The 15,843-nt window shown below is 37.9% G+C and overlaps 1 protein-coding gene across 1 annotated transcript in view; it reads left to right on the top strand.

Moving 5' to 3' along the window:
* The first annotated feature begins 552 nt into the window (after positions 1-552).
* The window catches only part of LOC128354917 (potassium voltage-gated channel subfamily D member 3-like), a 76,270-nt gene continuing 60,979 nt past the window's right edge, over positions 553-15,843 (top strand). The window contains exon 1 of the mRNA XM_053315025.1: positions 553-1,717. Coding sequence (XP_053171000.1) covers positions 615-1,717 — 1,103 coding nt within the window. The 5' untranslated portion in view covers positions 553-614. The remainder of the gene's footprint in view (positions 1,718-15,843) is intronic.

Raw genomic sequence — 15,843 nt, 5'->3', positions numbered from 1 at the left:
TGCTGGAGACCACTGTTGTCTTTCCTTTTCCACTTGCTAGTTGGGACATTTAAAATTAAAAAAACGTAACATAGTGTTTAGTGTTTCCATTCAGTTGCCACTTTAACCAAATCTTTTCCTAACCCTAACGACATGTTTCGTGGTTGTTGTTTTTTGGGGCTTTTTTTTGCTTAAACCTAACCAGACCTTAATCAAAGCGTTGTCCGCCATAAAACATTATTTTTTAAACAGTGATTTGTAATGGTTTTGTAAAGTGGCATATTATGCTCCAATGGGTTGTCCAATGGGTTGTTGAGTGCAGGTACAAGTGACCTATGTAGTTGTTTAATTTGGAGGACTTGTTACATTTTGAGTAAATTCTGTTGGATTTGGATTGAAAGCCTCAGAGAGTGACTGGAAATTTAAAAGAGTGAAAAACATTTTAAACTCCAAATTTCACAAGCTGCATGCTTCGTTTACAGTGATGACAATTTGATTGATCTTTTAGCGTGCTGCTGTTAATTGTCAGCTTTGTTTCCTCTCTCTTCTTGCCATATGTTCTTCAGATGTCAGTTGATTTTGAAGAAAGGCGAGTCTGAAGGTGAGGAGGACTTCTTCTAAGACTCTTCTTCACAATGGCGACAGGAGTAGCAGCATGGCTCCCTTTTGCAAGGGCAGCAGCGATTGGTTGGATGCCCGTTGCCAACTGCCCCATGCCTGTTGCACCAAGAGACAACAGTAAGAAACAAGATGAGCTGATCATCCTCAATGTCAGCGGCCGTCGTTTTCAAACCTGGAGAACCACTCTGGACCGCTACCCAGACACCCTGCTGGGCAGCACTGAAAAGGACTTCTTTTACAATGAGGAAACCAAGGAGTACTTCTTTGACCGGGACCCTGATGCCTTCAGAAGCATCCTCAACTTCTACCGGACAGGGAAGCTCCACTATCCTCGTCATGAGTGCATCTCGGCCTACGATGAGGAGCTGACCTTCTTCGGCATCATCCCTGAGATCATTGGTGATTGCTGCTATGAAGAGTACAAGGACAGAAAGAGAGAGAATTTAGAAAGACTCCAAGATGATCAGGAGGAAAACAAGGACATGAAGCTACCCAATATGAACTTCAGGGAGACTATGTGGCGGGCTTTTGAGAACCCCCACACCTCCACCATGGCCCTGGTCTTCTACTATGTCACTGGTTTCTTCATTGCCATCTCAGTCATCACTAATGTGGTGGAGACGGTGCCCTGTGGAACCACCGCCAACCAGAAAGACATGCCATGTGGTGAACGCTACACAGTGGCTTTCTTCTGCATGGACACCGCCTGCGTTATGATATTCACAGTGGAGTACCTGATGCGTTTGTTCGCAGCACCTAGCCGTTACCGTTTCATGCGCTCAGTGATGAGCATCATTGATGTAGTGGCCATCTTGCCATATTACATTGGCCTAGTTATGACAAACAACGAGGACGTGAGTGGCGCCTTTGTAACACTACGTGTGTTTAGAGTGTTTCGCATCTTCAAGTTCTCCCGTCACTCACAGGGCCTGCGCATCCTGGGTTATACACTCAAGAGTTGTGCTTCAGAGCTGGGCTTCCTCCTCTTCTCACTCACCATGGCCATCATCATCTTCGCCACGGTCATGTTCTACGCAGAGAAGGGCTCAAGCTCTAGCAAGTTCACCAGCATCCCAGCTTCCTTCTGGTACACAATTGTCACCATGACTACACTTGGGTGAGTAATATACATGCAACCCCCCCGCCCCCTACCTGTTTATGATGTTAATAGATAATCTTGATGTAATTTCTTTGTGGATTTTTAGATAAATTGAATAATTTATGAAAACCGCTTTGAATTTCAAATGAGTATTTCAACAGCCTGCCCCCATACTTCAGTACAGCTACAGCTTATTTGAGACTGTCAGTGTGAGTAATGGTGGGCACTGTAGCATTTATCTCCCAGCACAAACATTCATGGCATTTTGTTTGCCTCACTTAGTGCTTGCCAAATAAGAGATAGAAGTTGAAAATACAATACAATGAAAAGATGTCCAGATGCTCCAAAGGTTTGCGTGTCCACTAAAGACTTGATTGATGTTGAACTTAATTTTCTTTTCTTTTTAACTTTGTTTCCAATGTTTTCATTACATTTCCAGCCTTTTGAGAAACAGATGCACAACTGATATTCTGACATAAGACATAACAGTGTGGCTCAACCAGTACAGCTAAAATCATATTGATACTGATGATGAAAACAAAAAATTATAGCAGCATAATCAGCCAATTATCAATTACTAAATTAACTAACAAATGTTTTTAATGTTTTCACTGTTGCATCCATGATACCTCAATACACTTGGATGAACAGTGGTTCTGTTTGATCATTTTGCAAAGAAAAAAGCAGAATTTACTGTCTTAATTTAACACATCCTCCCTCACAAAATACATTATCCCATTCATATTTTCAATAAGTGAATTTAACATGGCCAGATTAAACCTCTAAGCGGACCTGGGGTAAAAATGAGCTGCTGGGCCCCTAATAACACCCCATTCTTCTTGATTTCAGTGTAACGTGAATTGTAAGTTACATTTTTCTTATTTATTTCTGACTTATTTCTCTTCCACTAATTGGTGCCCCACCAGAAGCACCATATTAATGACCTAGGCCCTCAATGTAAAAATGCCTTTTGAAGAATTTAACTGCATTATAAAGTCAGATCTCTCTGAGCCTGGAGGCAAGGTCTCCCATGAGAGATCCTCTGTCACCTTTATTCAGATTCTACTCTACTCTTAAACTTTCTCATAAGCTCTTTGAGATTCAGTGGTATGAACGGCAGCGTCAACTAAAAAGTGTTCCTCGAGTGTGACAAAGTCAAATACTGTATTATGAAGGCACAGTGGATGAATAATTATGAGTTCCTGAAATTTTTTCCTGACTCTCTTTGTACATAATTTTAAATATGTGAATGCAAAATTGCTTTTTCGGAATAAAATGGCAACAAAACAATAATTCACTAAAAATTAGTCTTAAAACAAAACTCACATGCCCATATCTACAATAATGGAGATGATTACATTGTCAATGTAAATATGTAGTAGACACAAATTCACCTATAGGGCTGCACAAATTTATGCAAATATGTAGTAGTTGAAAATATGTACAGTGGTCATACATGTGCATTTTTTTTCTTTTTTACAGACTTACCATTCTTAATAGAGATATACAGTATATTTTTATACATATTGTGTTAAAAGTGCTGCATATTTGCAGTGAACATTACTGAGAGTGATCTGGTGGAAGACTGGATAGGAGAATGTGTGGGCCATCATGCTGCACCTCCTTTGACCCTTAACAAGATAGCTGATGATGTACACTTGTGGCAAAGTATGTTTGGGTTCCCCGTTGAGGAGTGAAATGTCTGGCCAGCAGGCTTGAACCTTTCTGTCCTTTCTAAAGTGGCATTAAAGTGGTAACATGACCTGTGGAAAAGTAGTAGAGTAGGTAAGTAATAGTAGTAGAAAAGTCTGTTCTTTATTCTTCTGGTGCCAGATGCCTAAAACTATGTGTAGATTCATGCCTAAAACTGTACGCATGGTTCTGTTTTATAAATCTCAGTCATCAAGGAACTGGATGTACATACATAAGCCTTATTTCCACTTTGACTTTAAATAAAAATAAAATGTTGACTCCTATGCAAATTAAAAGAATGATAGAGTTAATCACACAAAAATATCCATCTAATCTAACTAATGTTTATAAAAATGTGCCTTTAACTAATTACAAATATTTGTGTAAATGCAGAAAATCATACAGTATAAGCTGGTTATTAACCAAAACAACGAAAAGATTCTGTCTCTTCCCTTATTATCTTTGCCTCATCACATCACCCTCAGATGGCAATGTGTACACATGGTCTAAAAAGTGTGAGGTGTGCATGTTCTGACTACACATTGTGTCTTTATAAATACCAGTTCATGTGCGAGAAATGGCATATGCATGGCTTTTGTGCATATGCATCATTTATGCATCTGAACTCTGGGCCTTTCACAAATAAAGAAATGGAAACCAAATGCAAAGTCAAACAAGGATATTCAGACCATGATAGCACTAATAGTATCTCCACTGCGTAGGGGCTGAAAAGGCTGCCTGACCTTACCTGTGCCACAATATTTGTGTGTGCGTATATGAGTGTGTTTATTGTAAGTGTTACGAGAGAGTCTTTTGTATGGCACATACAAAAGGATAGAAATGCCAAGGTGAAAGCATTATGTAAATTGTGAACCCTGAACAACTGGTGCGGAGCTATTATGTCCAACACACAATAAGCAGCACCACTGAGAGTCTATCAACAGCTCTAACAATAGTGATCCTCATCGCTAACCAAGGACAGGCATTTGCAATCAGGAAAACTAACAACTGATGAACGTTCAAGGATCAGTTTGTGACAACAACATATTTTCTCTTTAAAGCCACACAGAATATTTTTGTAACAAACATGCAATTTCTAAATTATAACAGTGAATGACAATACTTTTGGGGCTTTTCTGGGTTCAAAATGTGTTTATTTTCCACGCTTCTCCAAACTGATCTGACCACATTTATTTGAGTTGAGTGTAAATACTGATAAACAAGAGGAAAGTTTAATTTATTTTATTTTGTTGGATTTAAAACATTAAAAAAATCAATAACTTTGCATCTGCACTGCCAACACACATTTCTCAGTATTTAGCTGTTTGGAGCACAATGATCCATAACTCATTTGATCAAAACAACAAAATATGGGATTCTTTTCCCCACAAACTTACAAAAGCAGATACAGTACAATGTTTGTTTTTTGTAGAACTCCCCATACTAATAAAACAAAATGTAGTGTTTATTTCTTAATTTGATTTTACTTTGATTTTATTTTCTCAGATTGTGTATTGATGTAAACAACCATACACTGTAGTTGTTTCAGTTTTCATTTTCATTTTAAACTCTAGCTCATACATGACTAAGCTTAAAACTTACCCTAACTTTAGCCAAAAATATACTTACGGGTTATTCCAGAGATATGGCATTACTGTTTGATGAAGTTTGGAGGCTTGTGAGAGGTAGATAAAGTGATGCAACGGAAGCTGATATATCCAGATTAGATCCCAAACCCCAGGCTGACTCAAGCTTCAAAAACCCTGTATCCTCTTCCCATAATAGAACTCAATAGCATATTTTGTTAGACCCTAAATACCCCACATCTTCCAAACTCCACATCCCCAGTTTGTACAACATGCTCTCCATGAATAATTTCAAGTCAAAGCCCAATAATAACTGGAGACATCATAATGGGGTTATTTTCTAAGACATTGCCTCCAGAGAGCCAAGAAGTTCAACAGGTTGTGTTCCCATGATGAGTACACTGATCATCAGTGTTTTTTTAAAGCGCTGTGACAATTTAATTGTTGTGAACCAAATTCCAGTAAAATTAAATTCCAGTGTTGTCCCCGGTTATAAAATATATGAAACCCTCCCCATTAAACCAGTGTGAAGTCAAACATTTGTGTCTAAATGTGGCCTGTGGCTGAAACACTCTCATACACAAACTAGCAAACAGACACACTGATAACTCTGGGTTAATAGGTTATAAACATAAATAGGGGGAATTATACCAGATTAGCCACAAAAAATATAAATACATTTGAACCTGTAGAGTGCTTGATCAGGTGCATTTTGGGTTATAATCGCAAAGAGCACACACATACACACATTAATATGCTGATTCACATACTTATTGCCTTTGATCTTGTCTCGTCTTTATGACCTGCCTCCCTGTGTCCTCTCCGTGTCTGCATGAGCTCAGACAGAGCAGCAGTTCTGGGTAATGGGTTTGAGCTGAAGGAGACAAGGGGGAAGAGAGAAACTGACTGGCTGTATAATCAGTCGCTTTCACTGTCCAGGAACAGGGGTGTTAAATCAACCTCAGGTGGCTGATAAAAGGATCTGGATTGAATCTCAGCAAGGTCCGCTCCCCACGGCTGCCTGCCGGCACTGCCACTGTCGGAGCTGGCTGGATATCCAGTCATTGGCATCAGTGGGACAGAATCTAAAAGATTGATGAGGAAGGAGAAAGCCCTCTCTCCCCCGCTCTCTCTCCCTAACTCTCTTGCTCTCCCCCCTTCCTCCCTCGTCCCCCATGAGTCTCCCAGGGGAACAGCTATTTTGAGAACACAGGCTGTGCATGTGAAAGGGAGTTATCTGTTTCAACTATAATCTGATACACGATACAGGCACAATGGATGAGAGCAGTCGTTTTTACCTGCATGACAGGTGCACTGAAAGCAAAGGTTCACTGGCACGCCAGCGGCTCTTCCAAGTCTCCCACGCCTCTAAAAACATTATTAACCCAATAATGAGAGAAATATTAATGAGGTGTGCATTGAAATCTGACTCTGGTGTTATAATTAGAGTGATTCTCCCAGTTGTGGAGTCCTGGTCCTGGACGGAGGCTTGTTCTGTAGCAGAAAGTGAGAGAAAATGTTGTTATGCATGTAGGTCATGTTCCCATCTCTGCCTTAATCAGTAGCTATATATAATCTGCTTCTTTCTTCGGAAAGACTTTTTGCTCACCCCCCTCTGTGTTCTCTGCTCAACATCTCTATTAGACAAAGTGGACTGGGCCTAGGGGCCAAAGGCAGGAAGAGAGATGTCAGATGAGTCGTGCTTTGGGTTCACAAGAACTCAACTGTAGAGTTGATTGAAACCAGAAAGAAGTAGTTGAGAAAGTCCAAATAAAACTTACTTGCAGTCTTAGACTGTTGCTTCAGTTTTGTTACAGTGTCCATATGCGTAAACCATATTGTGCTTATGCACATACCAGAACTAATGATAATTTTCATTATCAATTAATCTTGCAGTTCATTTTCCTGTGAATCCATGACGCTCAAATTATACTTTCTATGTCTGCGTAGCATCCGCATGATGTGAATTCTGTCCTGTGCACATCTGCAAAGGTTTGCATCGACTGTATGAGCCAACACATTTGTGCTAACACGTCTGTGTATGCAAACACCCAGTGTAGTATAAACAGAAGACGCTCTCCATCCATCTACAGTACAGCATCAGTCATTTCAGCTATTTTCCAAAAATGGCATGTTCATGTTCAACTGACAAAGCCGTCTAGCAGCCATAGAAATTGTGAGTCTTGCCCATCTGGAGCAAAAGAGGAAGCAGTATGACGTTATTATACTGTCATAAAGTCAGCAGAGGGAGGAGGTCGGTTGGATGTTTGGGTTTAATAAAAAGAGAAAATGCTTTAAATTTTGACTGATTTGTAACTGACAAATGTCAGTATGGGGCGTCTTTCTGAAACGCAATAAACTATGTATTTCTCATTTAATTCAAAGGGCTTGTCTGCATTCATGTATATCTGGCACTTCAATCATTGATCAATTGTGTCAAAAACAGTAAAACAAAGGTCCATCACAAGTCCCCAGGACTTAAGGTGACTGAATAAATAACTTGTTTTATCCAAGCAACTGTCCAAGACCCAAAAGCTATTCAGTGATTACAGCAATATGAAACAGAGACTTCTCAAAAACTATACTTTTGAAGACTTTTCACCTTTTAACTTGCATCTCATCTATCAACCATGTTCGGTATTTTAGAAAGTGGCGTGTTTGAACAACTAATGGGAATGTGTTGTTCTGTTCTTTGTCTATCCCCCTGCATAATTTACAACATGTAAATGAGGTTAATTGTCCAACTTGACCAATGATCCCTGTGGCTGTGAAACTACAATAAGCAAGTCTGGAGTCGTGAGTTTGGTGACAATAAAGAAAGCAATAATCTCAGGCCTGGTTTTGATGAAAGGTATTCTTAACTGCATTCTCAGCTCGGCACCAGCCTCTGTGTAAAGGGATTAATTAACACTGGGTTGAACAAAGCCTCTCATGTTGGATGAATTAATAGTCTGCTCAAGTATTTCAGGTTTTAAAGCATACTTGTAATATCTAAATTAAGTTCCATATGTTTGTCCTTTTACCTCTTTTGAGCAGCCTCTGGTATCTTGTGTTTGTTTAGTTTGTGTCATATAAATAAAATAATATTTGTGTACTGCATGTATTCATTTATGTGTTGATAATGGATCATTTGTAACAGAATTGTGGAGTTTGGATGGCGTTCGAAGAAGTTAAAATGCCAATTAATTCTGGAATGACATACATTGTTTTGTTAATAATTCACGATCTCTGCGCCAAGCAGTGAAACAGAACTGGGACGTAGTACTGCATGGTTTGTAAGCAGGCATGTTCTTCCACATAATCATCAGAGGCTTCATATTGTGGTGGTTTTCAATGGCAGCCTGCTTTCAAATACAATTAATGGGCTATTTTGTTGCCTTGCTGAACCCCTGGGGTCAAAACGAGTGCAGCTTGTAGGAAATTAGAAATATTCCTGCCTTTATCGGGCCAAGATGCTCTTGGAGCCAATTTCCCAGCACAAGGCTCTTTAATAGAAATCTTTCTAATGATAGCTGTGGAATTTAATTTAGCTCCAACATGGTTTCATTTAACACCTAAACTCATTTAAAAAGAATTAAACTTGCAAAGGATAGTGGTGTCTGGAAAGCTTAATGACTTCTGCTCTATGCTCTCTCTCTCTCTCTCTCTCTCTCTCTCTCTCTCTCTCTCTCTCTCTCTCTACTTCTTTTCTTGAATAAAAATGCCATTTTAGTTCTTAGGCTGACACGTTCATCATTAGATTAGCGTTACTGTCCTGAGCTATGTAGGGGAGGAACTGAGATGACCAAGTAGCCTATGTACAACTTTTATTAAAGGAAAATAAAATGATGTTCCATCATAAAATCTAAACTTACTTTTTTTTGTTCAACCAGTGTCCTAACAATAGCTTTAAACTTTTTTTTCTGTTTTTCAAAAGTAGACAATAAACTGTTGTCAGAAGATAAGAGGAACTTATTGATTCAACACAGGGAAAATTAAGTTTTACAGAAACCAAAAGGAAGTTTAAGAACAAATGCATAGTAAAAAACTAGAGAAATACACTAGCATCTACTATATTTTTTCCTTGAACCTACTAGCATGTTATAGATGTAAATGGTATTAAATAAAGAATATAAATGCATGTGCTTTTTCTTGCAGCTCAAATTTAAAATAAATTGGCTTTCCTCTGAATCTTCCCTGAAAGATCCAATGTTTTTAACGGTTCCTTGAATGTTCATTGACATTGTGCACTACTTCTGATTTTTTTTTCTTCCTTAATTTAGTTTATTCTCTTGCTCCTGTTCATCTGAAAACAATCAGTTTTGGCATCATTCAACAGCCATTCATTCATCTTCAAGGCGTTCCATCTTTAAAAGGCTGAACTGTTCATTCTCATTTTCTGCCGTCACTGGACTCAATTTTTTTTCTTTCATCTTCTTGACTTTCATCTCTTTTCTAGGAGCCTACTTTTGCCAGCAAGCTATAATGATTATTTTTCATTTTTTTATTTGTGATAACAGAAAACTGAACACACTTGAGACTGCAGAGTAAACACCAGCAGCTTTAACTGGTGGGCGAAAAACGTTCTCTCCACATTGTCTGAATACGGCTGTGAACCTGGCAGCTTTCAGACAGTGGGACCAGTTGTGGTGTTTTTTTTCCTTTTTTTGCTCTAAATCACTTTATTGTGATAACCTTTTTATTAAAAAAAAAATACAGAGGCAACAAAACTCAGGAACACTTGAGGGATTTTGTTATTTGGCAGCTTACCTCAACAGATAGTCTTCCTGCTATAATCAGGGGCAGTTAATGACTGACTTTTATTGCTCTGCACTTCAAACACACAGAGCTGGATGTTGCTGTGTGTATTTGTCAGGGGATGAGAACTGTCCTGTCACAGAACAATGGGTAATTTCATTCTGGAGATCATGATGTATACTATCTTACTTTCATTGGTAAATGTTTGGTTACCTGCTTTTCAAATTTTTGAAATTGACAATGACATGTTCCCTGAACCCCCTGCACACAGAACATCTGGTTAATGAAGGAGGATTGTTGTGCTGGGCAGAATGGCCTTGGAGTGCTGGCACGGTGATTCAGATGAATGTATGTGTGTGTGTGTGTGTGTGTGTGTGTGTGTGTGTGTGTGTGTGTGTGTGTGTGTGTGAGTGTGATTGAATTTGGCTAAGGTCAAAAAAGAAAGGATCTGAGGCTGCAACAAATGATTATTTTCATTATCAATTCATCTGTCAGTTATTTTTCATTTATCAATTATTCATTTGGTCTACAAAATGTTAGAAAATGTTATAATTGCCCAGAGTCAACCTGGGCAACCCTAACCCTGAAATCAGATGTCAGAACCCAAATATATTAAATGTACTATCTATACTGTATATAGACAAAGAAAAGCATTACATCATTACATAAAAAGAAGTGATAAAACTATTATTTCTATTACTCGTTATTGATCTTCTGTCAAACGATTAATTGATTAATCGACAAATTGTTGCAGCTCTAAAATGACAGGAACACCAGGTATCAAGTATGTGATAGTTAGGGGAAAAAAGGGTGGAAATGGATGAGAGAAAGTAGGAGAGTATTGAGAGCAGCAAGGAAGAGAGAGGACATGATGATATCTAGTACAGGTCCCAACATGCTATCTCAAGTTGTTTGTATCAGGGCACAAAGAAGAACCTTGAATGAAATGGCATGCTCGCTACCTGGAATGAGTGGGTTATTTTTAGATGCTTGGCCCTTATCTCACTACACAGCTGTGAAGGGTTTGGCTCAGACAAAGGTAAAGAAAATGTACTAATAACCTTCAATGTGCTAAAGGATGATACTGAAGGAAACAGTTGTGAGAAGACAGTCGAGATTGATTAAGCATACAGTAGAAATAAAATGTAAATATGTAAAACAAAGAAAGAGACATAGAAACTTTTGATTGTCCTTTTCTGGAAATCATATATGTCATTGTCTGTGTGTGTGTGTGTGTGCTGTCTACCTTAGCCTGGGGTGCATATCCTTGACATTATAAATAACACAAGCATGTTTATTTATGTTCTCCAATACAGTCCCTAATGCGGCTCTAATATACAGTCTAGTGCTTCCCTTGCCACCTCACCTTTAAATATCAATTTATATTCAGTTATATTCAGTTCAATAGATGTAACAAAAATATGCAAAGAATAGATTTTCTTACATTCATTGGATTTTTTTTTTTCTCCAAAAGCTGAATTGAAAGTGATGATGTGGTTACGTTCCAATCAAACAATCATAAAGCAAGGTATGACATCCATTAACCAAAATGAGCTTTCTGACTGGGCTGCAAAAACAATCCACATTTGAGTTTATTTTGATATTGTACATTCATATTCAAGAAAGAAGGCACATTTATATTGTCGTCCTCAGTGGACACTGTGATTGTTTAACCGACTTGAACAGCAAATATAGTGATAATGATTATTTGTATTAATTTTGTAATACAGTGAACCCTCGCTATAACACGGTTCACCTTTCGCGGCTTCGCTGTTTCACGGATTTTTTTAGTGCAGTTTTTTAATGCTTTTTTTTTTACAGTGCATTGTGTTCTGCATCCTGATTGGCTAAGGGACTGTAGACCAATGTCATTAGTCTCCGTGCCTCGTCTCTGTACAGCTTGCCAAATTTACGTTTGCAAATTTTTGACAAAACCCACAATGTCGACGAGGGTGGCATGTCTGTTTATAAGTGTCTTCTTGCCAAGAAGAAAAAAGAGCGCCAACAACTACCCATAACTAAAAAAGACACCTGCACCACAGCCTTCAGTAGAAAAAGACGCTACAGCGGAGCGGAGTCAGGACGAAGAGGCACAGTCAGAGGAACTGTGAAATACGCGTCAGTCACAATGTGTCCAACCTCGTATTGATTATTAAAATGATTATTTTACAGTATTTCTAAAAACTATCATAGTTATTTGTAAGAAAACTTTTATATTTTTATTTCTTAAACAAATGCTTGGACCTGAAAACAGGTTTTGATCTTCGGTTTCATTCTATAGTACAGTATTGTATTGTATAACAATTGTAAAAAATAAAGCTGACTACTTCACGGATTTCGCCAATCGCGGGTTCTTTTTGGAACGTAACCCCCGCGATAAACGAGGGTTCACTGTATACTAGCATCACAAAACCGAAAATATTTTGTATTAATAATATTTTTTAAATTATAGCCATCTAATTTTCCCCTATTTGTGGCTCAGTAAAAAGGGTCTAACACTAAAACAAGAAGTATACAGTATCTATATTCATCTGCATACTACCCAAGTCGTTTTGTACGCACAAGCAAATTAAATATATTATATTGCTATGAAAAGCCCTCCTCAGTATGAATTGTGATCACTGATGATCACTGCCATCAGGTTAAAATTTCAGTTTATGATTAATACCTGCTAAACAGATGACATTCCCATTAGCCTCAGTTGTTCTTTGTGGGATATTTTGTTTGTTTGTTTTTGCCCGCTTTGGGTGCAGCAGAAACACTACTACTATTTACACATCCAGTCATGTTTCTGTCCATCTGTTGAATATAAGTTATATGTTCACTCTCATTTTAGCTCTCTTTTTGGTCTCTATCAACTCTTGATGGAAACATCTGACTCATCAGCTGCTAAATGCTATGCTAGTCGCTAGCTGTGCCATTGCTGTATGATGTGGTAACACGCCAATCTTAAAGTCATTTTTCAATTACATTTACAATGGCTCCTTATTCATTCTGGAGCTCAACACAATGGCTACCAATTATGTTACCTGGAAAATATCCCAAGCTAAAGATGTGAGTGTTGTTATATGACAGAGAAGTGGTGTAATGACTGTTTCTAGAGCTAGAAAGACACATACACACCTTCTACACTCATTAGACCACAATCATGAGAAAGGATTTATCTACAAACTCAGAAAATAACTAAATCTACCATTGATGGTCCATGGCACTGTGCTGATGTAACAGCTAACATGGTCATAAGCATGCTACTCCATACAAAAGCCACAATCATTTACTGTTACCATAAAAGGTATCTAAAATAACTGACCTTTGATGCCCCCAGCTGTGCTGTGTGGAAAAAAAGAACAACAGTCTGTAAGCCAAAAGTGGAATGAACAATGACGCTGCTTTCTCTTTTTTGAAGAGCATTGAAAAGTGAAAAGGTACTGAAGAATGAACCAGATGTGACTTGGATTTCTGCTGAATGTGATGATTACATAAACAGTCAACAGTAGTTAACTTTATAAAAATGCTGGCCCCTCGAATAAATAAAAAATAAATAGATTGTTTGATAAATTGCAAAGAGCTAATGTTGTAGCGTTAGTGTAGCATTGAGCAGCTGCTGTGGCCTGTGTTTGGTTTGGCTGAGTGTTTGGTTATGGCTGTTGACTGTAACACAGTAATACTATCATTAAACAGTTACAAACTAGAGACAGCAGAAGATAACAAATCTCTAACAGTCATTTACCTCCATATAATATTTATCTTAGAAGAAGAATGTGATTGCAATTCTAAAATGTGTACTACTGTATAACACTTTTAAGGTGTGCAGTGGAATATGAGTAACAGTAAAAGTCAGTATTTATTTATTAAATGTGTCAGTATTTATTTATTTTTTAAAATTAAGAATCAAACAAAGTATTTTAATTAGAACATATCCATCTGCAGTGAAAACACTTTGTAGTTACAATATTTATTGTTTTATTTTTTTCTGTTCTTTTTTTCTTAATTACCTCAGTGGACTCTGGCGCATGATAAGAAGCTTATTTGTGCTATCTCATTTGCAATTCTTCTCCCGTTTTTCTTTCACAAGAAGCATTTTATGTGTTTTTTTTACAGCTGGATGTTGTTTATTATAAAAAAAAAAAGGACTGGACACTATCTTCTTTCAGCAGGCAACAACTTTTGGATGCATGAGCACACTAATTCTAAGTGAAAATCAGTGTAAACCAATTTGTTCCCTTTTAGAAGTGTTTGATTTCTGGGGGTAAAAATCTGTAAAAGCTTAAAACAATGAGCCGTCAATTTGTTAGGCTTCGTAAGACAACAGTTTGAATTGCCATTGTTTTCAAAAGGTGCCAAAAATACAATTTATTCACATAGTGCAGACATTAATGTAGGAATAGTTTCATTTGTGAAACAGCCCATTATTACATATATTTAGAGTTCTCATGTGGCAATAATAAAATTCAAAGCGAAAATGAATAAACAATCACAAGGATCTCACTATTCTAAGAGACTAAAGGCGCTCATGATAGGCTCCATTCAAACTCCTTATCCTCCATCAAACAGACATGCAGCTCTATTCTCGGCCAAGTTAACATGGCACGTCTCTCTTGAAGTGAATCAACAGCTCTGGATGCCAATTATGTTGACATCTCAAGGCTACGTTGACCCTCCGTGTCCTCACAGAATAAGAAGCCTCTGCAAGCCTTGTTATCGTCTCATGAGCGCAGTTGCTTTCCTCCCGAATGCTTTTGTGTTCTGGGTTTAGGCGCTGTCGAAGCGAAGTTGCAAAACCATTGTTACCGAATAGAAAAACAGTGAGAGAAGAACTGTCTCTTTAGATATGTGATAGATAGATAGTTAGTTTCTTTTCAGCCTCAGTCAGACTTTAAGTGTGTTTTCCTCTTTTCATTTCAGTTATCATAAAGATGAAGATTTGCTGAGAATATAGTATATACAAATCAGTATGAAGTGCACTTCATGATTTTGCCATAATCTTGATGTATTTCTGCTGCTGTTAATGCAGTTTCATCAGGAGGCTGTTCTTGTAAAATATGCTTTCATTGCAGAAGCCTGGTCAAAGAACAGTTCATCTGTAGGACAACATAATAAAATAATCCTAAATGCTGTTATGAGAATGATGGAGGAAAACCCCTGTCATAATATGGATATACTGTGTGCATGTTTATTAGAAGAATACTGTACTTGCACTTGTAATTGTAGGTATCTTTTACTCATCTAATGTCAGTCACCTAATAACTTGAGTTTGTTGTTGGCCATTATGATGTCCAGAAATTAATAGCAATGGGCACATCCTTTGAATTCCTCTGATGATCAAACTTTTGACATTGCATCTATTGAATTCAGCCTAGCAATTTAATCTTGACAGGTTAAAAACCTGGGAAGAAAAATGTAGCCAGAGGGATATAAAATCCCCCACAGGTAGTCAGAGTTATGCCCTAGCATGGACAACAGATGAAACCAAATAGCACATCTTCACAGCAGTGCCAGGCACCTCTGTTTTCAACAGTGCACCTCATGAAAGTGTGATTCATCCTGCACTGTAAGACATGTTCATTCCGTGTCTCAGTTCAATTCCCACACTGGGTTTACAGTAACTTGTCTTGTGAATGCCAAAACCTAGCTGGAAAAAAGGAGTCATGAAACTCAGTGAAATGAAATGCAGTGAAATGGAGAACATAGAGAGCACCTGTTTGGGGCAATTGCTGTGTATTTGAACAACATTGTTACGTATTACCATTGATCTGTCAATAAGATTCAGCCTTTGATTCAGTGAAAATCTAAAAGTGCTATCCCATGACAGTTGTTCACTTCTATATTCCCATACTCTTTTAGCTTTTCGACTCTTTTCTAAAGCCTTAAGCAGAGTAAAGAAGTTTTATCCCAGCAGTACTTCAAGCTTACTTCAGGTTACCTATAAAAAGAACCCTGTTTTTTAATAGTTTTGTTTTGCCTTTTTACAAATAAAACTATAAATAAAACAACATTAACATTGGGAAAACAAATGGATGGATCATAAGACAACCCATAACCCAAAACACCTCTTTCATAACCATTGAAGTGTGATTGAGCAGTCAATGAGAGACAATGGCCAGCCAGACTGGAGGAGTATACTGTATC

Source organism: Scomber japonicus, chromosome 3, assembly GCF_027409825.1.
Source record: "Scomber japonicus isolate fScoJap1 chromosome 3, fScoJap1.pri, whole genome shotgun sequence".
Taxonomy (NCBI): Eukaryota; Metazoa; Chordata; class Actinopteri; order Scombriformes; family Scombridae; genus Scomber; species Scomber japonicus.
The sequence above is the reverse complement of the archived record's forward strand: the minus strand, read 5'-3'. Positions and strand labels throughout refer to the sequence as shown.